This window comes from Catharus ustulatus, chromosome 3, assembly GCF_009819885.2.
Source record: "Catharus ustulatus isolate bCatUst1 chromosome 3, bCatUst1.pri.v2, whole genome shotgun sequence".
Taxonomy (NCBI): domain Eukaryota; kingdom Metazoa; phylum Chordata; class Aves; order Passeriformes; family Turdidae; genus Catharus; species Catharus ustulatus.
This window is the reverse complement of record NC_046223.1, coordinates 37,220,817-37,247,859: the sequence shown is the minus strand read 5'-3', so window position 1 is coordinate 37,247,859 and position 27,043 is coordinate 37,220,817. Positions and strand designations below refer to the sequence as shown.

General features: G+C 41.7%; 1 protein-coding gene across 1 annotated transcript in view; it reads right to left on the bottom strand.

Moving 5' to 3' along the window:
* Nucleotides 1–19,820: 19,820 nt before the first annotated feature.
* LOC116993603 (visual pigment-like receptor peropsin) overlaps nt 19,821–27,043 on the bottom strand; it is a gene marked incomplete at its 5' end in the record, with an annotated part of 31,973 nt that continues 24,750 nt past the window's right edge. Inside the window, 4 exons of the mRNA XM_033054425.1 lie at nt 19,821–20,927; nt 21,550–21,773; nt 24,636–24,740; nt 26,065–26,164. Of these exons, the coding sequence (XP_032910316.1) occupies nt 20,487–20,927; nt 21,550–21,773; nt 24,636–24,740; nt 26,065–26,164 (870 nt within the window). The remainder of the gene's footprint in view (nt 20,928–21,549; nt 21,774–24,635; nt 24,741–26,064; nt 26,165–27,043) is intronic.

Here is a 27,043-nt window from a genome sequence, read left to right as displayed (position 1 = left end):
TCCCAGAAATGAGCATCCCAGGACTGTGAGCAGAAACACTGAGTGGGCAGAAAAAGAAAACTATCTGGTTTGTTATTATTCAGGGTATTCAGCCTCTCATGATAATTTGTAATGGAGAACTGAAGAGTATCAAAATAAAACACTGAGGAGTGCAGTGACTGTCTCTTTTTATCTTTTTTTCTGAGTGCTGTCACCTGTGCTCTTTCCTGACAGAAGCAATTTCCAGCCACCCAAGAGCTGGCAACACAAAGAGCAGAAACAAGAGGTAGGCCACATTGAATGGCTCTACTTTGGTGCTGGGATTTGCCACAGGGAAAGATTTGTTTGCAAAAGAGATGGCTGTGCAGTCAGGAAGCCACTAATTTGAAGACAAAAGGTATTGAGAACGATTGTCTAGGGGATGGACAAGTGCTCTGTATCTGTACGTGTTCATGTTTCCCACCATTGCTTCTAGTCTGAGGCCTCCACCTGAGTTTTCTGCTAACTCTTAGTAGTATTTGTGGTAGTAGTTTTTAAGTTTTACTGTACTGTATTTTCGTTTGCATGTAAGTTAAAGCAGGATTTATCACGACCCATTGGAACAAAGGCTGAGAGCAAAAGAATGCAGACCTCTTATCTGTCTTATGAGTCAAAGAGAGTTGAGAAGATTCTTATGTTTTTGAAGAAAATTTAGTGACCTGCTCAGGTATTTCCTTCACTCTGAGAGATGAAACAGCAGAAAGAAAGATATAATGTATGCAAGCAGTGTTAGCACTGACAGAAGAGATAATCTGGCCAAGACTCAGTAAGGAAGTTTGGTATTTTCAAACAGAGGTAAAAGCAACCTGGAAGACCAGACACTTGCTGATGGACCTTAGTCTCAGACCCTTAAATAAATCTGCATTTTGAGAGCATATGTCATGCAGAATTTTCAAGGTACATGGTGTTTGTTTGAAACACACTGCTTTGGGTAACAGCTGGGTGGTAGCAACTGAAAATCTGACTTCACTGAAGGGAAGCTCACTGCACTTAATCTAATGCTCATTAAATCTGACTTCAACAATTTTTAACAAAACATTTTTTGATAACATAACTAGTAGACTTACATACTGCAGCCGACACAAAAATGTAGGATTCCTCATGCTTCCCTCTCTCTGCATACAGTGATTCACAGGTAAATGACATAGGGACAACCTCCCCTATTTTGAAATGCAAGTAAACTCACGTGTTCTGGGTTTGGTGCTCGCCAACTGATATGGCCCCTGATCTGAGAAGAGGCTACTGTGAGGGAACCCTCAGAGAAAGCTGTAGTTATGCACTTTTTACACTTTTATGTCCAAATTCAGTCCAAGTTCATTACTGACTTGGTCCATTATCTTTTGATTATAGCTGGCCTTTCTGTAGTTATTCACATGAACAGGTCAAACTTTTGTGGAAAGAAGAAGAGAGAAAGGTTTTACTGCGTAGTAGGTTCACAGAGTAGGTCAAAATCTAAGTGAGAGCAGAGGATAGTGATTTCAAACGCCATAAATTGTGTTCAAGAGGTTTGTGCAAAGGGTTGACAGGCATATAGATCCTGTGGAGCAGGTGTGTGCTGCAGCCCAACCTATTCTGTTCATCTCCCCAACACTCTGGAGGAATTTCAGGCTCCATTGCTGTAGGCATAGGCGAAGAAAATACTCTTCAGATACGTTATAAAACAAGATGTGCCTGCACAATTTTTAAAGAAATCTAAACTTTGTCTGGGAAATTTTCCCCCCACTGGAAAGTAGAGTTTCTCACAGACCAGATCTTTGTCCCACCTGTGGGACCCAAGGATCACATTACTCGTCAGGCATGAGGCTTCGGCCTCTTCTAAAACCATGAAATCGTTTGGTCTCAAGGTTATGAGTAAGAAAAATAGAAGACCCAAGACTGAACTAACTGGTTTGTAATCATTACACAGGAAGTGCTGAATGTATCTTCTCAGCTGATCACTGAGGGCTTGGTAAGGCAGTCCTGACTCTGCATACAAGGACAGAAAACAGACAAATTAAATGATTTCTGCAAGACAACATGTACCTATGTCACATCTAATCCCATCCAGGTGCTTAAATGGAAAGGAAAAAGTTTTCGGCTCTCAAGCAATTACCCTGGAGCCTTTTCAACCAAGTACTACCACAGGAGTCAGAGAGAAGAATCTTACAACACCCCAAGATGTCATGCACAACCTGGCAGTGCTGGCTCTGTTCAAAGAGAGCATGGTTGCACTTTAGAGTTAGCTCCTAACAAGTGGCAGTGGAGCTCAAATTCTGCAGTTTTCCCACATTTCTCAAACTCTGTGAAATAAAATCTTAACTTACTCGTTATTACACTTAAGGCAAATTCTTCTACAAAACCATTTATACCTGAAAAAAACTAGACAGAGAGAACTGAGTGGGAAGTTCAAAGTATAATTGGGATGGCAAGGCAGCTAGAGGGTTAACATTGTTTGGCTGTAGCTGCTTAAGGCACTTATATTGAAATGGTCCTGAGGTAAATAAAATAACCAATGTCCTGTAAGGCTTGTATAAAATACACTGATGTGTTTGTCTAGTTTTTGAGAAAGGTAGGGAGGCTGAATTATGTGTGCTGTAGCCCTTGCCAGCATCAGAAACATCTTTAAATAATTAGAGCAATTGGGTAGCCAGGGCTCTGTTTTCACTTTTTTTTTTTGAATGAGGAGACCTCATGGGCCAAATGAATACATAATGTTGGCATGCTTGGTTAAATGGATGTATACCAAACTTACAGTGTGTAAATGTGAACCACTGTGTGTTTCTCAGAGAAGATGGCAAAGGCCATGTTTCCTGAGACTGTAGAGAAGTTGGGCTCTGTCAGCAAGTCTCAAGTCCCTGTTCCTTTTTGCACCTTTGAAAAAAAGTGAGAAAAGATGACAAAATCAGCCCTTTTAGGTTTGCTGGGGCAGTGTTCAAGAGAGAGCTGATAAATCCCTTACCCTGGGTCTTCTGCAGCATATAGTAGGGGAATGGGGCCCTGGGAGCCTGCTATCCCTATCCCAACTGGGCAGGCTCACAGGCTCCAAGGATAATGGGTCACAGTGGGGAATGGGAAAGAGACCCTTCTTCTGTGATTGATATGTGAAGAGCTTGAGTCTTTCCAGTTGAACTGTGACCATTGTAACAGTCATGGATTTTAATTGTTGGGATGTTTTTAAAGTTCTGGGCTGTCACTTTTGGAAACTTGTGACCTTGCCAGCCTCTACAGTTATCAAAAGACATAAAGAAAAGTGAACTTGGGCTTGGAAGGAGAATCTAATAAAGCATTTGAGCAAACTCAGAAGTTACTACTCTGTTCAGTTTTTGTACACTCTGAGAGCATTTTAACATGTACTGCATTAACTGTGGACATGCAGACAACACTAGTTAGGACCAACAAGTCTCGTGCATTTGCTTATAGTTCTTGGACTCCAACAGAAAGAAGCAATGCTCAGATATTGCTTTCCTTTAATTATTTCAAGCTATAACTCTATAGGAAAACAAGTGGAGGATGAGCTTGCACTTGAAGTACAACACAGAGCTACCATGGGCATCAAGAAATCTTCATTATTTTTGCCATGCAGCTGAATCTACTCATCCCCCCTATTCCCAATGCATGAATTAGAACAGAGGTTACCACAAATCCTATGCTGAAATATAAATAAAATGAACACCAAATGCAGGAGCTGGAAAAGCCTCCATCACATTTGGGATCAGGAAATACCAAGGGTGGTACTGAAGAGGAGTTTACCTTGATTGTGTCCACAGACCTTTGGATCTGAAGAGGTCTAACCAGCTTTAAAAGCTGTGACATTATGGAGGTGGGCTGTGATGTTTGTATCTCTCCAGTCTGCTTTCAGAAACCAAGTTGCTGCCACAATGGAAATCAATTTTGGGTACCATTTTTTTCAGCAGACCTTGCAGCTATTGCAGACAAGAGTGTATCGTGACTGAACAGAACTGGGACTGTAAGAACTGAAGCATATGGCTTTTGATCATCTAGAATCCAGTGTAGGTAGGGATTGAGTCTTCTCAAGTTAAGTGGGATATATTTTATTGCTTTACTGCCTCATATAAAACCTGATTCATCACCGTAAGACTTTCTTAATGAGGAGTAAAATCATCTGTTCAGGAGAGTGCTCTTTGTTAATCAAAAGGCTCAGCAGTGATGGATTCAGTGTTGAAATTTGCAGCTGAGGATCAGAGCCCTCAGAAAATACAAATGACTTTTTCAGCATGGTTTCCCTGTCTGCCCACTTCCAGTGCAAGCAACGTGCTATCGTTGCCACTGTTAATTCTGCTTGCCAAGAATACCAGGTCTCACTCTGGATCCCAGTGCCCCTTACTTTGGCAGTAAAACTCAATTATTCACAGCAAATCAGGCCTGGAAAATGTAAACGCAGTAACAGTCTTCTGTCTGTTTTCCTGACTATTTTCCCCATGTTTTCTGTTTATGCTCTGTAGGGCATCAGGTGTCAGAGCAAATAGGTGATGCCAGTAAAAGCCACTTCACAGCAGAGAGCTCGTTGCTGCCTCCCAGCAACTGAATGCATTCCCTCTGTGGTGCCCTTATCCTTGCCTCCTCCAGCTTTGGCTCTCAGCACTGAAAACTGTTCAAAATGCAGGTTGTTTCTGGAGGCAAGATGCAGAAATTAGAGTGCTGCCCTGGCAAGCAGAAGTGTCCAAACATGCAGCAGGGCCAGAACTGCCAGTGTGTTTAGAGTGTGGATTAATGTATTTTCTTTACTGTTATTTGCCAGAGTTCAGGAAAAACCTTTCTGCATGTGACCCTGTGCACAAGCTCACCATGTAAGGCTTGACATTGTTCTCTCCCAGTTGAGTGGTGGTGGCTTGGCCCCCTCTAGGGTCTTCTTGCCAACTGTTCTTGTACAGACCTTTGCCTCTAGGGAGGAAAAATTTATATGAGAGATGTAACTGGTGGAAGGAGAAATGGGGCTGCTTGGTCTTGTGCTGGTGTGGTAACGAGAGATCTCAGTATGGGGTGGGAATACACAGCTTCCCTTAACTCCTGGATGGTGTTGCACCCATATGAATCTCTTTTTTGTGTGGATCTAGGTCCCAGCAACACCATCATTGGAAGATGGTATGCATTGTGGATGTAGAATGTCCCATACTTCAGCACAGTTGAACTGAATTGGAAAGGAAAGGAGTGAGATTGTAGGGTCCTGGTGCTGGGGGATGGCAGAGAAGGGGAAATAGGAGGGGAAAGCTGGGATTCTACTGAAGGGATGGTGCAGGAGGAGGGTGCTGGGGGTGCACCTGGGGTCTATGATCTAGGTACATGAAGGATATAGAGTGATGCAAGGGCCTCCTGGGCATGCAAATCCATGGACTGGCAGAAATTCCAGCACTTTTCCTTCTTGCCATCCCTGCCCTGTCCCTGTGCTCCTTTCACTTCCAGCAGGATGGGAGAGAGTGTTTCTTGTGTTTAACTGGCCACCACCAAAACGTTCATTGCTGTGAACAATACTGTGAGAGTACTGAAGCTCCAGACACTTGTCAGTCACTAAAACCAATAAAAAAATTATCCTGCTGTGTGTGAACCAGCCTGACATTAGAAAGGCTTTGTCTGCCCAGGGCAGCAGAGCAGACAGGGCTGCAAGCAGGAAACTCACTGCCCTTTCTCCCTCTCAGGATATTTGTGACCAAGGTTTTATCGCTGTATTATGTGCGAAGGAGTCAGGGTTGGGGAATGCAGGCTGTGCCCCTTTTTGCTTCTGATTTCCACCAATTTTCCAGCCCTACAGAGCAGCACATTTCCAGTCACAGAGAGGGGTGAGGTGTTCCCTAAGGCACAGATGTAGACACAAGTTTCTGCAGTGCAGTAGCCTATATCTGTGCTTTTTATAAGGCAGCTACTTTTCATTAGCAATTTCCACTCAAAAAGCAGAAAACAGGCAGTCTGCATAAACCTCACTCAACGCAGTAGCAATTCAATTAACTGTAAACTCGATAATGTAGAAATAGAGTAGCAAAGAGAGTGATCTTTCTTCTATGATATTTTTGAGGGCCGCATGAATTTCTAATGCAATTTTAAATCCTTCTCTGAAACCAAGTTTTGATAAGAAATGCTGTTCTTTTGTTACATAAAAAAGAAAGGAAAACTCTTCAAATCTTATTAGAAAAATAAATCTGTCTAAGCTCTATTCTCCATTCCTTGCCTTCAGTAACACAACCATATATCATAAGCTCTGTGTTTTGATCCCCAAATCATGTAAATTGCTTCTAATAAATTGCTTAGTCACAAGCACAGTTTAGCTGGAAACGCCATTTGTATTCTTATAATTACCAACGTTAAATCTCCCAAAGAACTGTAAGAGGAAAATTTTCTACATTTTCAGCTTGCTAACTCCTCAGAGTATTTTATACTGTGAAAAATACTGTAAATGCTTTCCAAGTATTTCAGTAATTGATATTTTCCACCTTAGGTTTTCAAATCTCTTTTCAAAGAAAGGCAAACAATGAAAAGAAAGTGAAAAATAGTTTTGGGAGAGAGAAACTTAAATCCCATGCATGTTCTTAAAAAGTATCAGAAGAAAAGAAAGGTAAGCAGTTTTATAGAAAAAAAAAAGCTGAGAAGTGCAGAACTTACAGAACCAAGTCTGAGAAAGTATTTTCAGTACTACAAGTAAGACAGGGACTGACTTTTCAGCAGGGCTTGTTGCAATAGATCAAGGGGTAGAGATTTTAAACTGAAGAAAGGTTGATTTAAATTTAATAAAAGGAAGAAAGTTTTTATAATGAGGGTGGTAAAATACCAGAACAAGTTGCCCGGAGAGGTGGTGGATGCCCCCATCCCTGGAAATGTTCAAGGTCAGGCTGGATGGGGCTCTAAGCAACCTGACTGACCTGAAAATTTCCCTGCTCATTGTAGAGGGGTTAGAATAGAAGACCCTTAAATGTCCCTTCTATTCTATGCCCAACTATTCTATGAGTCTATGATAGTTGCCTATTTTTAATTAAAAAAAAAAATAAAAATAAAAATAAAAGCATGTTGCAGACAGTTTCTGGGTTTACCAGCCCTATGAGGGATGCCCACCATCCCCCAGACATTAATAGAATCAAAGAAGATTCAATATTGAAAGAGACCTTTAATATCAAGTCCAGCTGTCCACCCAAAAGTATCACTGTAATCCTTAAACCACTGAGTCACCCAAGCCCACCCAGGGCTCTAAAGTACCTTCAGGCATAGTGATTCTGCCTCTTCCCTGGGCAACCTATTCCAGTGCCTGACCACCCTAAAAATGAAAATATTTTTTTCTAATATCAAACCTGTGTCAATGTTGTATCAGTTTAGGGCTCTTCCCTCTGGTCCTCTCACTGCAGGCATGGTAGAAGAAAATGGTTCCCAGCTCACTACAATCTCCTTCCAGGCGCTTGTAGAGAGTCATGAGATCCCACCTGAGCCTTCTCAAGACCAAACAAACCCAACTCTCCCAGCTGTTCCTCATAAGACATATTTTCTAGTCCTTTTGCAAGCCTTCTTTCTCTTTGCTGGACATGCTCCAGCACCTCAACATCCTTTGTAAAGTGAAGGGCCAAGAGCTGAATGCAGTGTGACCTCACCAATGCTGAGTACAGGATGATGACCACCTTCCTAATCCTGATGGCCTCACAATTCTTGAAACATGCCAGGATGCCCTTTGCCTTCTTGGCCACCTGGGCACATCTGGCTCATGTTCAGATGTCAAACAGTACCCCCAAGTTCCTTTCTGCAGAACAGTCCTCAAGCCATTCTTCCCCCAGCCTGTAGTGCTGCAGGAGGTTGTTGTGACCAAGTGCAGACCTGGCACTTCACCTTATTGAACCTCCTGCAGTTGTGCTCAGCCAATTGATCAAGTCTGTCCAAGTCTCTGCAAAGCCTTCTTACCTTCAAGCAGATCAACATTCTCAGCCAACTTAGTGTCATCTGGAAATTTACTGAAGGTACACTCAATCCCCATGTCCAGATAATCAATGCAGATATTAAATGGAACTGGCCCCAAAACTGAGCCAGAGAGCACCACTAGTGACTGGCTGCCAAGTGGATTTGACTCCACTGACCACAAATCTTTGGGTCTGGCGATCCAGCCAATGTTTTACCCATCAAAAAGTCCACCTGTTCAAGACATGAGCAGCCAGTTTTTCTAGGGGGATGCTGTGGGAGACAGTGTCAAACACTTCATTGAAGTCTGGAGAGACCACATGCACAGCCCTCTCCTCATCCACCAGGCAGGTCACCTTGTACTAGAAGAAGGGCTATGACAAGGCCACCTTGTCACTCAGGGCTCTACAGACACATGCTGTGAAAATGCATGTGCTGGGGAACAAGCAGCTGAGGAGCAGACAAAAGGGAAAGGTTTCTTGCTGTTTTATCTGCAGCACTGCAACACCCTGAGCTATGCTGGGATCAGAGCTTGGGCTTTGGTTTGCAAAATCTAATGGGTTTTTTGTTGCATCCAGTAGGGGTTGTGAGTCCCAGGCAGAAGGCCAAGGAAAAGTGAGGTCAAGGCTGAGTGAGGCCTCTGTTGTGTTGATTTTGGTGAGTTACAGCCACAGCCATACCTTGGTGTGTTCAGATCCTGGTTCAACGCTTTTGTGTCTCCACTGACAGCTCACCAAGGCAGAGTAGCCCAAAGCTGCTTTAAACTCTTCATGATGAGCTTTTCCTAGGCTGTTCAGTGCTAGTGATGGTTTCTGTGAGTCCCTTACCATAAAGTGAAAGACATTTATGATCAGAGAGAAACATCTGGCAAGTTGTGTTTGTGCAATGCACTTGCAGGGGGAACAGAGGAGACAATCCTGATTCACAGCAGTATAAGAGAAGGAGGTGTAAGGCCTGCAGAGATGCCTGAAATGCTGTGTTCCCCTCCTGAGTGAGCTAATAAAGTAGGAAACCAAGCTGTGCCAGCTGCAATGTGAAATATTACACGCTAGCCTCTGTTCCAGCTCCCTGAGTGCCTTGGCTGTTTGCTGCAGCGTGCTGGAGGAGGGAAGCTGTGCTGCCAGCCCAGGTGAGCTGTAAATAGCACTGCTGAGGTCTCTGGTGCAGTGGTTCTGTGCACAGCCCCTGCTGTGCTTGCTGAGCTCCCCTTTCACATGTCCTCCTCACAGCTTTCTGCCATCCAGCCATCACTGCTGTGGATGAGGATAGCTTATCTATGGATATTCTGAAGCACTGCTTACAGGAGTTACTGACAGGAGACCATCAGAGGCTCTTTTTGTCTCCTTTGTGGCAGTGCACGAGAAAGCCTGTAAAGAACCTGCAAGTGCTAACATTAATTGTTTCCATCCGACTATTCTAGTCTAGCTAAGCAGACACTAATTTTTTTGGAAATTACAGTAATTTCACGACTATAAGGCGCACCCTTTTGACTACAATTTTGGTCCAAACCCGGAAGTGCGCCTTGTAAATTTTAAAGATTTAAAAGATTCTGCTGGTCTAGAGTGAATTTCTTTGGTCTTCAGAAAATTAATGCTTTAAAGCTTTCTTTTTAATTTTTTTCTCCTATGAGTGAATACATTTTATCATCTATCATCTTGAAAAAAAGTCAATTAACAAGAATGAGTAAGAAATTTGAAACAAGTCCTGATTTGTATGTAATAAATTAATGAGGTTAATTTGTGGAAATTAATTAGTTTTATTTTTAAGTCTGTTGCTTCATATGGGTTTTTACATGCAGAGGTGGGGAAAGAGTGTTTCTGTGAGCGATGCATTTTGCTAAGCAAATCTGCCTAGCTATGGGAAGTTCTGTTTAGTTTGTTTCACATTTCCAAGGCTAAACTTTCTGAAGGCCACAGAATTGGGGCACAAAATCAAGGTGGTGTCTGCTAAGGATCTGAGAAATGAAAGACAAGAGATAAACTGAATTCAAAGTTATCTGCTCTGTGATTTTTTCCGTCATTATTTCTGTTCTTCTACAACAGTGCTTCATGCAAATTAAGACATACAAACAACATACAACACTCACACAGAAAGTGAGTGATCCAGAGCTTAGAAGCACCTGTAGGAAACTGGTACAAATGCTAGATTTTATTTATATCTGTTTATCTTTATTTTCCTATTTTTAAGAGGTTTTTGCAAACATTTTGTAATGTCTTTGGTGTTTAACCTATAGGAAATTTTGACAGTGCAAGTAAACCTCCATGGAGTCAGTTGGTATAATGAAGATGGAAGTTAGGAACTAGATGTTAGTGCTTGGGCTGGTATTTCCGACATTTGCACTATCCTCACTTCTGTTTATAGAGTGGAAATCAGCTGGCTGGACTAAGAACTGTCTCAGGCACCCCATCAGTGGGAGAGTGGAAATGGGATGTGCATGTTCTATGCCGTGAACAGTTGATGGGGAGTGTCTAATTTACTGCTGTCAGTGTGGTTATTGCTTCTAGTCTACAAAACTTCAAAAAGTTTGGGAACAGTTTTAAGCACAAGAATTTCAATAAGAGAGACTAATCTCAACCTGCAGCACCCAAGCACTTGGCCTTGGTCTTCTCCTTTCTCAACATTTCACATGTTCTATGACTTGGCCTCATCCTAAGAGTGTGTGGATGAAGTCTTTGCAAGCTGCAATTAATAATTTTGCTATTGGTTGCAAGGGAATAGGATTTCTGTCTCATATCTCTAGGACAAAGGGATGACCTTTTCTCCCCCTGTTCCAAGGGACAGACTAAGATGTAAGCAAGGGCATGATGAAGAAGGGAGAGGAGATGTTTTCTCTCTGATGCCTTCTATTTCTCCTTCCTCCAGTACTGTAGGGAGAAGCTGTAGGGAGGCTGCAGGCATGGTCCTGGTTGCTTGGGTCAGGAGCAATTGGGGAAGACCAATAACTTTTTCCTCAGTCCAGCAACAACAAATCTTACAGTCCTGGTCATGTCCTGATAGTGCTGTGGCCATAAACACCAATGTTGAGCTGTTACTTGGGGCTGGGAGTAATTTCATCCTGGATTTGCAAGGGTTAATATTTGTGGTGACTCTTTCTGAAAAAAGGTGTCCATGGTGGGACTTGTTGTAGTCACACAGCTAGCTTCTTTATCACTACATTTTGCACAGTGAGGCTGAGGATTGGAGAAGTGGTACAAGGAATTTGAACCAAAGCCCTGAATTTTCATTCTTCCAGGCAGGCAGAGGAGTTCACTCTCTCTCTGAATGATATTTAGGGATTTCTGCAGCTGAATGCCATTATCAAAGACAACATTTCAAATGAATAGCCCTACACATAGTCGCCATGGTTGCCATGTGAATAACTATGAACACTTCTCAATCTTCCTCTTCCCACTCCCCTCTCCCACCTCAGCTAAAGCACAAGCACTCATTTCAAGGCTAAAGATATACTCTTAAATAACTTCTGACGTTTCTTTGTTGCTGTCTAATGAAGGCTGGGTTGATGAGCTAGAGAGAAGTTTTATATAAGCCCTTGCTGAGATGTCATTGTGGGATCGGAAGTGGGCAGCACTGACAATTGTTAGCATTTGCCTCTGGAGTTAAATTAACTGCAGGTCTGTGTGTCTGCATGTCTGCATGGCATACAGGGCTTTGTTGTATTGGCTTGGAGCCCCAGTGATGTGTCACAGTCCTGAGGACTGTGGGGTTCAAAGAGCAGGCCACACTGCTCTCCCTGCTATGCTAACAAGGGGTTTCTGTGTGCTCTTGTTTGGAGGGAGACGTCCCACCAGGGACGTGCCAGCTGCTCTTCTTGGCTTTCCCAACCCTTTTGAGACACTTTTACACTCTGCTTCTTCCATTAATTGGATTATTTGTTTTTTAAGCTTGTTGCTGAGGAAGTCAAATTGACCACGCCTGGTTAACAAAGCCTGAAATAACTGAGAGTAAGCCAAAGAGCAGTGCTGAAGGGGGAGGCCAGCTACAGAGGCCAGGCAGGTTCCTGGCCCTACTGAGAGTGCTTGGTCCTTGCTGGGTTTATCCAGGTGTCATGGAAGGGTGCCTGGATGGCAGCCAGAGATGGGAAACATGTCCTCTTGCTACCTGGTCTGGTTGTTCATCCTCTGTTTATAACCTGTGCTAACACAGATTTACAGACCAACAGGAATGAGCTGGTTTTCCTGTGGGGTGTCTGTAAAAGCTGTCTTTGCTGTTTTGATCTTAATAAATGAAAATGCTCAGTTCAAAAAAATGGCTTCCTATTGTTATCTGTAGGTAAGGGTGACAGAACACTTCTACCCTTTGAAGGTTAGGTAGGTCAGTGAGATGCCGTAAGTCTGGGACACCAAAAGATGAGATAAAACTACTGCTGAGATTAAGCAGAGAACATAATTTAAGCACTCTTAATGACTGCAACTGCCCATACAAGAGCTAATTTGTACTTTGCTTCCTATATTAAAGAATTAAGATAAAGATTTTTTATTGGCAGAAGTTCTTTGGGTACAGTCTGCTACTCAGAAAACAATCAAATTCTTCAGGATTAGAGGCAGATGAGGCATGTCATCTTCTTCAAAACCTTTGGGATCTACAGCTGAGAGACCATATGTTTAGCATCCTTGGACCCGACTGTGCCCACTGAACTACAACTGAACTTGCTGGGTGAATTCTATACCAGATTTTGCAGATGGAAGCATTAGGGAAAAGTCTTTAGGTTATTGAGCAGATTCGCTGAGTGGGTCTTATTTGGAAAGTATAATTTTATAAAACCAGAAATATCATTCCAGGAATAGATTGTGGCAATATAACTAATGTTGTTAGCTTCATTTCTACTGCATACACTTGTAAAGAGGAGAAGACTCCAAAATCCATGTTGTCTTCGCAGGAGAAGTGCAGGAAGATTACTCTCAATAGTGGTTTTTGGATGTATATACTAGATCTATTTTTTCTGCTAGCATGGTAAATGTTTAAAGGGTTCTTTGTACAACAACACATAAGAGTTAACCTTGTGGGAACTCCCCATGTTTTGCTATTCCATGACCCTCCATTTTAATAGTAGGTTGGGTGTGAAAAAATTTTTGACAAAAATTTCCCTTATTAGGAAAAGTTTTAGTGGTATATTCACCCCTGCTAACTTTCTGGTTGTTGACTATGCTCTCCCTCATCTTTTGTCAAAGCCCCTCCCAATAATGCATGTTGGGTTACTATGGAATGTGCCAATAAAAGAAGCTGAAAACATGAAGCTTGAAACATGGGATTTCTGTTAGACTGAAAATGGGGAATTGATTAATGGTGAATTAATGGAGACGAGAGTAGACACCACCATTACAGAGAGCCAGTGAGTGGGGTATAAGCAAACAGGAGGTCTAAACTAACCTGAGAAAAACTCAAGTGTGCTGCAGCCCAGGAGTTGACAGAGTCTTCCTCTTACCTGATCTAATTTCTGATGTCAAGCTTTTTCACTCCTTTATCAGCATAAATACCAGTCTAGCGATCCCAGGGCTAGCCAGGTCTTTTCTCACAGTCCACTAAGAGTCACATTTTCCCAGACTTCCTGAGTCCATGTGCTGCACCACTGGTAAAAGGTCTGATTTCCTTCAGAAGTCAAAACACTTAAGACTTCCTTGTGAAGAACCTGCAGCATCTTTCAAAGAATGAAGTGTATCCACTTCCCTAAGTGGATGACTCAAGTGATGTGGAATGGTCTGGCAACAGCTCCTCCAAATTGTGGGCAGACATAGGTCTCATCTCTGGAGCTAAAAACTTAAACTTTCAAATTCTTGGTCATTTGCCTAGGATGATTTTTTTTCTGATAGGACACACAATAATACTGATGTACTTGACTGCCTTTCAGCAAAGGAAGCTGAAGGCTGGATTGTCAGGTAACATGGTAACAGTTAAACATGAGCTAAAGCCCATTTTCTGTTTCCTTTAAATGCTTGTATAGACTGCATGTTATTTCATGATTGGCTACTTGCTCTCAGAGAAGTTAGTGTTATTCATTTCCCACAGCAGTTTCCAGTGGAGCAAAACATGCCCTGAGTTCTCCCAATTCACTGCATGAACATTAATGTGATATGAATCCATCAGAAATCTGTCTTTGGCACATGATAAGGCTTTGCCAGGTCGCATCACAAAGAGATGCTCATGCTCTCACTTGTGCTGCCAGACATTATTCTTGACTTAACACTTCGTTTTGCAAATAGTGTGGCAGATGTGACAAACAGAGGTGCCTTGTGCTTGGGCAGCTTGCAGTGACCTTGTACTGCACCCAGTAGAGGTGCCTCTGGCCACACATGCACCCTCCAGAACCATCCCAGCTTTGCTCTAGCAGTGATTCTTTCCAGGCTGACTGGTGTACAGTGTCAAAGGCTACAGAAGGCTGTCAAATATCAGCCAGGGAGAGAATTTATTGAAGTGATTTTTGTAAGTCCTTCCACTCTCCTTTTACTAGGTTACATCCTATTACATAATTAAATGCTGTTTGTTTGTTATACCCAGAGGGCTTTTGTCTCATTCACTGAGCATCAAAGAAGATGATTATTGGCACAGACAGCTGGTAGTTCTTTTTTTAAAATTTTTATTATGAAGTGTGGCCCTGTTTTTTCTATTAGCAATGAGCTTATTGCATTCCATTTAGTAGTTTTCTTAATGTTCTGTGTTCCTACTGTAGTACTATTGGACATTCTTTGAATTTATACTTATTCTTTTGCTTCTCCTGCACACCAAGACATTTTCAGTCTTGCTTCCCTTTTATGATGATACAGAAATAATCCAACCCGTAAAAGAAAGTCCTTTAAGAAGCATGTGTTAAATACACATGTGGGTACACAAAGCGATAGAGAAAAGCATAGGTCCAGATGACAAGCTTCTGCTTTCTCTTGCAGTCAGTGCAATTCACTTACCTCTTTTACTCTGAGTATATGAAGCTCTTGAAGAGTCTTCCAGGCACAAAGACTCTTGCAGGCTGTGTGGATATGTGCATCCAGTAGTAGTTTTATTCCACTCTTCTGGAGAAGATCGTGTTTTCAGTTTTGGCCTGTTTCATCTGGAATCATCTAATTTCCATCTGCCAGGAATCAGGAATATCTGCAGATCATGAGGATCTTAGAGGTATTTTTTCCCAATTGCACAAGGTTGTAGCTTTTCATATTCCTTCATCATCAATGCAGGAAAGGATTAGGGAGTATTTGCTGCAGGTGGGAATTAGGCACTTCAGACCAAAACAAAACCCAGAGTCATTTTACCCTGCAGGCACCTTTACTTTGGTCTGCAGAGTTCCTGAAGTGCTTGCAAAAATCCTTTGCATTTGTTGATTTACTGAGAAGGTTGGACTCCATGTTCACAGCAATTTGAGAGGTAGACAGGGGGACACACACAGAACATTGCAAGAAAACTTGGTTTTCCAGGCTGGCTTGAAAACAGAACCAAGTTACCAACCCTTTTTGTTATTGCCTGAGGTGAAACTATTCACCAGGGTAGCAGTAGAACAATATTCTCATTGAACCCTCTCCTCAGGAAGGAGGTTTGTCTCCATCTGTCTCTCCTGAGGAAAGTGCTATGTCATAGGCCATGCTTAAATGGGCACACTCTAGATCTCTCTCATTGTGTGCAGCCAAGAATGAAGAACTTGTAGGGTGAAGAGAGAGCCTGCAGTGGGGTGCTAGCCTGAGTGGTTCACACTGTAATAAAATCACTGTCTTAAGGGGGGATGAAGGGTTTCTTGTTTTCTGGTCTCTGCTACAAGAAATACTTTTACATGAGTCATTAGATAAAAATGCATAACAGCACTGAGAACAGGGACTGGACTGGAACAGGCTATCCCACTCCCTCCAACTACACACTCAAGTTATTCATGTTTGCATTAGAAATGTCAAAGCTATTAAGAAATGCTCTTATGTATTTCAATGTGCCAACATCCTGAAGGGCTTTCTGCTTGGCAAAAATGCTAACAAGGGAAATGTGGGCCCAAGAGGTTTTCTTGGCATAAATAAACAAAGGATTATCATAATTTTTTTCCTTCTCCCCTGTCCAGAAGACGCTATTTTTAAATGTGGAAATTGAATAGAAGTGATCCTGAATTAACTTAATTGTTTGAACTCTGTAGCCCCAGTGAAAGGGTTGTGTCAGTGACAGGGATGTTGGTAATCCACTTGCAAGGCCAGGTTGTACATGTGAGTATTAATAACTGCACTTTATGATTAATAACTGCAGTGATTTTGGTATAATACTGATATGTTGATTATTATGAATAATATCGATAATAAGTAATCAAGTGAAATTTGATGAGATTTTAATACACATGAATTATGTGGCCATTAAGAACTCACCTGCTGACTGTACTAATCAATAGCTAATCAAAACAGTTGGGAAATGGTTGGAAATTAATATGTAGAGTAGATAAAGGCATAATTCAAAGGGTGGCCTAAGGGCTTCAAGCATTTTTCAAGGTGACTTCATTATGCTGATAATTTTTGTCAGGGTGTTTTAGCAATGTCAAAAAGGCTGTGATTACAGAAATGGGTAATGAACAGCCAGCTAGCAAGGAGATTTAGGGTGGGCTCCTTGCATCTGGGATAAGATCCCTGTCTCAGATCCTGCTGGAACAAGACAGAAAATGCTGACAGCATCCTTCAAAAATGGTAGGATTGGTTGGCCTACTACCTTCTGCCAGATGGTGCTATTGATTTGGTGTGCCATACATGAAAACAACCCCAACAATTACAAAATCTCACAACAGAATCCAGGGCTGATTAAGAGGGACAGAAGGAGCCTACAGGCCAGAATTTCTATGCCAAAGGGAGAGAGATCTAAATGTTGTTCTCCAACCCCATGACAGGAGACTGGATGCTAGCAATAGACATGAGATCTCATTTGTGCAGGCTGGCACTAAGCCATTCAATGCAAACCACACTGAAAGAGGCCAGGGCTGAGGTAGTGGGAGAACTAGGTCCTGTTATGTAGCCCCATGCAGAATGCCCACTCTACACCTTCACAAAATGGGAAGTGGCAGCACTAGGATGGATGTCCTATGTCATGGAGAAATGACATATAGCTCCACCTTTGGTACACCTATCAGCCTTTGGTATAAGAAAAATGTAAAAACATAGTGTTGCTAAAGAGAAAGCATTGGGAGAAGGCAGTTCTTTGCTTCATCAAGGTGAGCAGTCTTACCTCCCTTGTAAGGCCATCTCAGATGGAGAGCATTCAAACCTGTAATTTTCCAGAGAAGCCTCCTTGCCACCAGAATATCAGTCAGGACGACAGCCTTCTCATACCTGTGCTGCTAAAAATCACCAGCTGTAAAAGAAAATCTAAGGCTGCAAGGAGCAGCAAGGTTATGGGGAGAAGTGATTTGACTCTGGGACTCTCTATATTGTTTGTACTTCATTCTTGCTAAGTACAAATCATGAAATCCCAAACCCCTCTCCAGCATACTTACTTCTCATTGCCTGTCTCAAGTCTCCAAGCTCTTTGCTCCTTTCTGAGTGGAAGCATTGGCTCAGCAGGCTGAGGATGCAGCAGCAGGAGCCAGCCTTGTTTGGGCACATGAGGGACCAGAGACAAGGGGAGGAAATCCAGGACACAGGAAAAGTGTTTTATAAATGGATTTGTGCTGATTCTCACAATTAAAATGCTGATGAGCATTCCCTTACATGCACTCCAGGAATGGATTTTGGACCTTTTTTCTGCCTTGGGCACTTGCTACTGTTGTGGGTGCAGCTACAGGGCACTGATGCTTTAGGGCTGGAAGCTTTTTTACCTGAGTAACTTTAGTGACAAGTGTGCTCCTGGTGTCTGCAAAGACACCTTGTGAAACCTGTGAGACCAGCTGCTCTACAGTTGTGCAATCCTGTGGTATCACCATGAATCCACAAAGGATTGGAGCTGTTGGCCTTGCAGGAGAGAGGTCCTGGGTGGTTCAGGAAAGGCTTTTTCTGTGTTGTTTGTTTCTAGTTGTCTTTCAGCAGGTATGCATCCCTTGACTCCTGGCCTCTTGCCCCCCTTTTATATTTTTCCATTTTTCCTCCACTCTGCTCCTATTCTGGCTTTTTTTTTGTACTCCCTCCTCTTCCCCCAGTCTATCTTCATCATATGTGCTCAATGGTGTACGAGCTATTAGAGATTTCAGCTGGACTTAGGGGCAGTCATGGAAATGCTCTTGTGCTCTGCCTTCCTCCTTGCCTGTTCCACATCTTTCTACGTCCAAGTCTGAATCCTGCAGATCTACAGCATTTTTGCAATTTTCTCTAGGTATCTGTAAATTAGCAGAAATATAGATTACAAGCCATTTGGCACCTATGGCCAAAGAGTGCCTCTGGACAGGTGTCTGGCGCACCTGTGGCTGTTTCTGGGAATGCAATGGGGCTGCATGGCCCTGCTGCCTCTCTGTGGAACAAAACCCAAGCACTTTCAGCAGTGACAAGCCTTGGTCCGTCATGGTTACTAAGCTGGATTTGTGCTACACTTAGGAGCTTTCTAAACAGTGTGCTAGCTTTGGTTAGCTCAACCTGGCTTTATCCAACTGCTACAGGATTTTGCAGTAAACAATTTCATCTATTTCTGCAGCTACAGCATGCACTTTATCTGGAAGCAAATTATTTACTTTTCATTATTTATGGTAATGAAATGGCATCCATATCTCAAAATTTTCCACAAAAATGAATAATCTTGTAGTTCGAATCTGTGGCCATGAAAGAAAGCACAGTTCCCCAGTGTTGCTTATAATGTTTATTTGTTTTTAACTTCAAAACACAGATGATTTTCTCAAAACAAATAGAGTAATGGAGAAAATGGAGGTGGGCTCTCTTAGTAACTTTCCCAAGAAACACATCTGGAAGAGCATATTTTTGCAAAACAACTACACTTTCACACACCCAGACAGCAAGATTTCAAAGGTTCGTAAATAGCAGAGGTTAGCAAAGAGTGTTGCTGCTTTGTTTTTTTTTTTTAATTATTCTTTCCCTTCATTTTCCCCTGTTAAATTTGCAAATAGCGCTAAGTGAACCCACAATTTCCATGGCTAAGACAGAGACATTTTAAAACAAGTCTTTGAGTATGTAGTTAATTTACAAGACGGGGAATTATGAAAATATACCTCCTCATTTTGATTCTATAAAATAAACTTGGTGATATAATTGGAAATTGCAACATCTGGTAGTCTGGCAACTGATTCAGGCCAACAGTATAGCTTAGTGGGTATTTAGTTGAGTTTACAAAAAAGTCAATTTTTATTAATAAGCAGGTAACAACACTTCCTTTAGAAGCAAAAGTGAAGTGTTGGATTGTATTTTGTAAATACCTCTGATGTACTAATGATAATCCTCATTACTCTTAGAACCTAAGTTTTGGTTTCATTGCCTGTACATCTCTTACTCCACCTTCAGCGGAAAGTAGAAAAACAATCAGTTTGGAGACACATCAGTAAAATCAAAGGCCAGCTTTCCTGAATCAGAATGCCACAGCCAGGCCCTGCTCACCAGGAAGGTTGGCAGGGGTGGAAATAACTCTGAAGACCAGTGAGGAAAATATGAAGCCGCTGCTCAGACTACATTTTCTAGTGACTAGAAAATACCGGGCTACTATTTTCAATATATCCAACTCCTAGTCCTTGCATAGACACACACAGAGTCAGGCACAGGCCATCAGAAGATGCCCTATGAAGGCGATCTATGAAGACAGGCTGAGAGCTGGGGCTGCTTAGTCTGGAGGAGGCTTTGGGGAAAACTTACTGGAGCCTTCCAGTACAAAAGGGGAGCCTATGAGATGGAGAGGGATTTTTACAAGTGATAGGACAAGGGAGAAAGACTCTAAACTGAAAGACAGTAGGTTTAGATTAGATATTAGGAAGAAATTCTTTACTGTGAGGGTGGTGAGACACTGCAACAGGTTGCCCAGAGAAGCTGTGGATGCTCCATCCATGGAAGCATTCAAGGCCAGGCTGGATGGGGCTCTGAGCGACCTGGTCTAGTGGAAGGTGTCCTTGTCCATGGCAGGGGGGTTGAAACAAGATGATCTATAATGCTCCTTCCAACACAAAGTATTCTCTGATCCTATAATGACACACACTCCCATGAGGTGCCTGTGGGGCCTGGGATCCCTATGGTGTCCCCACCTGGGTACCCTGCAGGAGGAACATGGCTTTTTCTGCCACCTTGCAGCCTTTGAATCTGTAGCAGCTCCACAGCAATCTTAGCAGGGCCAGTCCTCTCCTACAGCCATGGCTGTGAAGCACCTCAGAATTACAACAATAATCTATGGCTGTGACTGTTAAAGTGCAAAAGTCCAGAATTGATAGAATTTGGATAGGAACATATTAGTTAATTTTGCTAGCTAATGCCTGCTCTCCTGAAATCAGTCCTTCTTTTCCTGCATGCATGGTAAATCAAATGTTTCTGACACTGGGTGTGCTGCCCACATTTTAATGTTCTTTGGAGCATTTTGTACCTACACAGAAGGAAATTATCCCTTTACCATCTGATTTGCTTGAGTTGTATAGTCATCAGTGCTATAGCAAGAAACAGATGGAATGGGAATTAGTAAATTACTCAAGCAGTGCTCTATAGAGGGTCTTCCTGAACACAAAGTGTGTATGTATTAAGCAGCCACAAAACTTACAGTCTATCACATTCAATATTGGGGTTGTTGGATGGCGTATCGAGAATACCAAAATACACTTCCCTGTTTGCTGGAGGGGGGGTGTTGGTTGGGCTTCCCACCCCGGAGTCAGGGCTTGGTGCTGGGTGCATTTCTGGTGCATACTTCTCTTCTTTCTGAGAAGGCTGGGGCTGCTTTGGTTTGAGGTTTTTGAAACGTTTGAGCTTCACAGGGTCCTTGACTTCCTTGGAACAATGGAACAAGATGAAAATGTCCTTTCGAAACTTGGAGCTCATTCCAAAGTAGATAATGGGATTGTAGAAGCTAGCAGACTTAGCAAACAAACTGGCAAGGATGCTGGTAAGGTTGGGCACAGGGTGACCATAGGCAGACCATATAGAGATGACAGCATATGGTGACCATGCAATAATGAAGGCTGTGCAAATGACAATAGAAACCTGAAAAAAAGAAGAATAATCTTAAATCTGTTTTGGAAGACTACATCAGGGGAGCAAAACATTGAGAACAGTAACTTGAACACTTGGCTGGATGGGAGAGGCCTGAATTGTCCTGAGGGTATGGCTTATAGGAGAATATGGGCAAGCAAATAGTTTGCTTTGATGCAGCCAGGCAGACCTAGGAGCTACATATTGAATTTTGGCATGGTGGTGTGGTTGAGAAATGCCTCATCTGATGGAATGAAAATAGCTATATTCCCATATGTTTGTATGAATACAGAGGATTTCAGGTAGCCTCAAATAAACAGTGAGTAAACTGAAATCTCCACTCTAAATTCTGAGTATACTCAGAAGTAGTGTAATTTCAGACAGAAAAGAGCACATGCAAAACCAAATTTTTGGGGTTTGTGCTGTATAACCCACTCCAATTATATTTAGATTATATTTCAAATGTGATGTAACACCAATATTAACCAATTGATGCAGTAGAAATTTTAAACAAACCTCCTGTGGAAGGAAATGTAATTGATTGGTGTTTTTCTCTTCTTTTCTAGTTGAGATGAGTTTTTGGAAAGACAGTTTTCATTGAGATGAATCCCACCTGATAGAAAACCAAACTCACCCTGGTGACGTCCCGCTCTATTCTCCTCTGTCTGTCTGTGGGATCACCCAGTCCTGTCAATGCATGGCTTAGTTTGACAGTGTTGATGATTGACACATATGAGAAGACCATGACTGTAACAGGTAGGAAAAAACAGCAGATAAAAATGGAGATGATGTAGGACTTGTAGATTGTAGAGAAGTTGGCTTTTGCCCAGTCTATCTCACATGTGCCATACATGCGATCTGGAAAGCAAGAATATGTTGGTTAGCATTTTTAGAACATTTGTCTGCTTTTGAACAATTAATTTATTTGTTAAAATGCTCTAATTTTCTTCTGTTAAGCATTATAGAATGGATTATCTTTCTGATTTAATGAGATATGACATTACTTCCTACATAAACAATTTTTCAAGACCATTTAGATTGTAAAAAATGTAATGTGTATTGTCATTCTGTTGAGTTTGTACCGCAGTGTAAATCCATAATGCACAAACAGTTGTTTCAGAATAGGAAACTGTGATACTTTATTAAAAAAAAAGGTTTTATATAATTGAGTGATACGTACTGTTATTTGTCATAAAACTCTACATAGTAACTTCCTAAGATGAGCACTGCAACAGGATAACAAGGAATTCCATAGACAATATGCCAAATGTAAAAAGTCACCACTTACATAACTAAGCAGGAAATAAAAATACTGAGGCTTCTTGAGGTAATGGAACTTCTACTGCAGTGAGGGCCATGAAGCTAAATTGATACAGCTAATCAAAAAGATTATGAGAAGATAAAACATATAAATACTTAGAAAGATATGAGACTTTTTGATAAATGGAAAACACGCAGTCCTGAAACACAGAGATGCAGACTTTTGAAAATGAAGTCAGGCAGATTGCAGGGTCTACCACTAGTGAGACACTATCTGATCAGGGGCTTAAGAAAAAGGCAGTGGGAATAACATGCAGTCTCTGGCTCTAACACTTTTATGAATAACAGCTGAGGTCCCCTGATATGTTTGCAAAGATGTCTTGAGAGAAAACGTGAGTTCTGTGACTTTAGAGGTCTTTCTATAGATTGTGAATGGCTTATTTTTCTTTTGAAGTGGAAAAAGCTGTTTTGTTTTGGTTTTTTTTCTGACAGCTATGACAACAAATTGAATTACAAACAAATGAAGTATAAATCAAAATTAGGTAAGCCAAGTATTAACAGGTCCGAGAGATACAATACAGGTGAAGACTACATCTTTTAGCAGCAGATCCCTCCTTAACATCCAGTGGTAATTTTGAAGAAAAAAAATCTCTTAATTCCTCACAGGTGATAGGAGATTTAAACAGGAGGAATTAAATTAGCAAAAGCTTAAAATCTCTATTGTGATTCTCATCAAAAAGAGCTTGGTATTTTTATCACCAAAAGCTCTAGATGTTGCTGTCTGAATGTGTTCTGTAATAGAAATAGCGTTTTCTCTCCTTTGCCTTTTTTGTCAGTAGACCTCAAGATTCAAAAATATAACCATAAAATCTGGCTTAATTCTGGGTTTCTGCTTTTCAAAACCTTTGCCTGAAAAAAGAAACCAGCCTCCAGATGACAGGAAAAGAAAATCCGGCAGATTTTCCGCAAGTCGGAATTCAGAGTTATGCTTTCCCCCTCTGCAGGGACCCAAACAAGTGGCTTTCCCAAAAATCAGTGGGGTCCTGGGGGCCCCTGAAGATATTGTGTAGTAATGAAAAGCCAAGGTAGCCAGCTGCAATGTGTGTGGTCGGCTGGTGCCTGCTGCTGGACTTGCCACTGCTGGGCTCCCACATCTCTGTGGGTATCCTCACTGGAGGTGTGCTTAGAGACAGCCCAGAAGCCCAAAACTGCTGGGAGGCTCAGCAGGGGAAAGCGCTCCTAGAAGCAGTCTTAAAAACTTCTGTCAAGGAACTTAATTCAGACAGGGTCAATGGACGCACTTGTATGTCCTGACAAAGTAGTGTTGCCCAAAAAGCCCCTGGTTCCAGCCTAAGACACAAAACCAGATATCAGAAGTCCCCCTGTAAATGAAGAGCTGGTAGATTAATGTAAAAAGAACAAAGATCACCAGAAGATACACAGAAAATTACTGGTCCAAAACAACCAAATTTATGACATATCCAGAGCGCAAAAAAGTGATATAAAATTCAGACTAATGAACTGTTTGAATTTGTCTCAAACCAAAGGTCCATTGAGCCTAATATTTAGAGAATATTTTGGTTTGTGAAGGATAGAGCATTTAACCAACCATAGGAATGGCTGCTTTTCTCACACTCATACATCAATGGTCGAGAGGTACCTCAAAGCTCATGTACTTAGTAAGTAAGAGGATATATGCACATAGCTGCTTCAGGGAGTCTCCAAAGATTTAATGACTTCTCAAAGAATGCAGAGGCCTACAGGATGCAGACAGGTAACTGCTGGACCATGTCAGTCACATGATTTGTTGTTGGGACTACCATTCCTAGATATTTGTTTTGTTTACTTCTTACAGGCTTAAATGAAGGCAATTTCTCCATCTTTCCCCCGTGAAGAAATTTTCTGGTCTGTCACATACCTTAGCCACTGAATTTCTGCAGTGTTCACTACACAAATTTTTGCTTTTTTTCCTTGCCCTCCTTTTTTGATATGGCACCCTAATTCTTTCTTGGACTGTCAAACTTTCCAACACCTTTGAGTTCCTTTGCTATGAAAGTTTTCATATTTCCAACAAGTTGTTTTGCCAGATCTTTCTGGCTTGTCTTATTATAGTTTCAAATTTAACTTGCTGGAACTTGGGTTCTTTGCTAGTTTCCTAAACTTGACAGTTTTTGAAGGATGTCTTTTGATAGTTTTCTTTATCTCACTGCTTAACCATGCCAAGTATTTCTGGCCTCTCTTTTTCCATAGGTAATATGCACTTGGTCCAGGTCTTTCCTGTGATATCTTCAAAAAAAATCTCTTTATAGCTGAACAACAAGCAGGCAACACTCACAAAGAAAGACTTTCTCAGTCCCACTGATAACTGGCCTGGTCTATCACAAACAGCAAGAAAGAAAGGTAAGGATCTTTGTAAAGTGGAGAGGTGCCAAGGAGGTACAAATGAAGGACAGCTGTTACCTGTATAACTGCCCCAGCCAAGCAGGGGAGCTGCAGACCAGAAGAAAGCTGCCACCCAAATGAGGACCAGCGCCACCGACATGCTGCTGTTGCTGATGCAGTAACCTGCAATGGCATGCTTGGGTCAGAAAACAGTGCTGGGGAAGGCAAACACATCTCTGACACCCAAATGCACTCCTATACCACCAGCTAGTAAGTAAAACAGCTATTAAAAAGATAAAGGTAGAGAAATGCATATTCATAAGAAAAGTTTGGTTTTGAAAGCATCTGTCAGGCTTGTGTTCCCCCTCAAGAGTGGAAGTGAATGTTTGTTAAGCTGGAGACAATGAATTTGTTGAACTCTGTGGAATTAATGAATTCTGGTAGAATTATGCTTAGCAATTTTGTAAAATGAAGGAAACAGTTGTATTTTATGTAGAGATTAACAGGATAAATCTAAATTAAGGGGATTTTCTTGCTCTCCTCAAGGTTTTTCCCTGTTAAAAAGGGGAAAATAGCCCAGCCTGTAATAGCCATTCAATACAAAAGATTCAATCTGTCCTGCTGTTTCCATACACAGTGGTTATTTCTTCATTTATGTGGGAAATATTTATGCATCCGCCAATTTCTGTTCCTCAACACTTCTGTAACATACTGGGTACTTTCTCAGATTTACTTGAGATTCAAACATAACTTATGCACACCATAAGATGGATATGTGGTAGAGCTTCCCAAAAGAGAAATGTGGGTTTTAAATATGACTTCTTAACAGGCAATGAATAGAAGATGTAGGATTACATCACAGCCAAACTCTATCAGCTCCAGCAGCAGTTTATGCTGAAAGTGAACTTCAAGTCTATCTATCATTATACCAAATTTCAGAAGAACTTTCTGGGGAAAAATTACCTCCCTGCAGAATTTTTTTTCACAGCAAATACTCCTTGTGCTAGTAAAGGGAAAAACTCATCCAATGCATGCCATGTACTTACACATGATTTCCCTGCAGACATTGGTGGGTTCCTGCCTGAAAGGTGGTGCAAGCCACTTGCAACAAAGGCATGAAAATGATCTGATCCCTGATCAGAAACTTCTCAAACATCATCCCATAGAAGACTGATTCTTTTTCAGTGAGATCCAGACAACAATGTATAATTTAGGAGCAATTTGAGTCACATTTTGAGGAATACAGAGGGTCAGCAGTACCTGTATCTTTGGCACAAGGATGAATTTACCTATGGTGACCCAAGCACACTTGTAATAATTTGGCTTTTAGTGGAGTTAACCCTGAAGGTTAACTCTTTGTAATGTAAACGATTGTATTATGTCCTGCTTTTCAACGCATTTAATTTATATTTAATATAGCCTGCCTGCCTGATAATAGTGACTGAGAGAAATACAGATTTGCACCAGGTTCAGTGACGGCAGAACTGGACTTGCCTTTATTCCTTACCTCTCTCAGGATGGCAGCCCTTGATATAGCGTGTCACACTGATCACTGTAAGGGTATTAATGCTAGCCAGGCCAAAGAGAAGTGTCAGGAAACCATCAACCTGAAAAACAAAACAGTACAGGATGTTCTGTTACTGCAGAGAGTTGAGGGGGAAAAGAACAGCAGGAATTTCTCCTGTCATTATCATGTTAATGAATTCAAAAGATTTTCCAGAAACCCAATTAGCAGGGAAATATGAAATGTCAGGTGCAGTTATCTTCTATAGGATCAATGAGCAAATAAATGTTCAAAAATTATATAAGTGCTCTGTCATGTACATACAATAAGCAAGCAAGCACACTCTTACATCTATGCTTCCCTTAAATGACTTGCTAAATGAAGGAGAAAAACTTTGAACTGGAAAGAAGAAAAGCCCTGAACAGGCAAAAATGCCCTGGATGCATCTGCCCTGCTTATACAGAACAAACATGCAAACTGATCCTAAGAAATTTAGGCCAAAAAGGGAAGAATGCAGGAGGTGAAGAGCTGGGCTGAGTGAGAAAAGATTTAATTTTTTTTTAAAAGACCTCAAAACCTAAATAGCTCCAGTAGATTGAGTCTGAATGTCCAGTGTTGCTGGTTGCCTGCTATTTCTGAAGCCCTGATCCTCATCCCCTCTGTGTGACGCAGGCAGAGCTGTGGCTCCCACTGACATCAGCGCCTGAGCCCCATCCCAGGATGGCCACAGCTCTGAGCTTCATGTCAGGAACTTCTGTTGGCTGCAGCAGACACGGATGCAGCCATCTGATAGGGAGCACTGTGTGGCTGGGAAATGATGCAGGCAAAATGCTGACATCCAGTCCCTTACCTTTTTGGAATCTTGCAATAATATATTTAAGCTGTCCAAAGCAGAGGAGCTCTTGGAGGTGCCAGTTTTACACTTAGTTGAAGCAAGAATATTAAGGAAGTTTCTCTGGACTGTAACTTGGCATTAAAATAC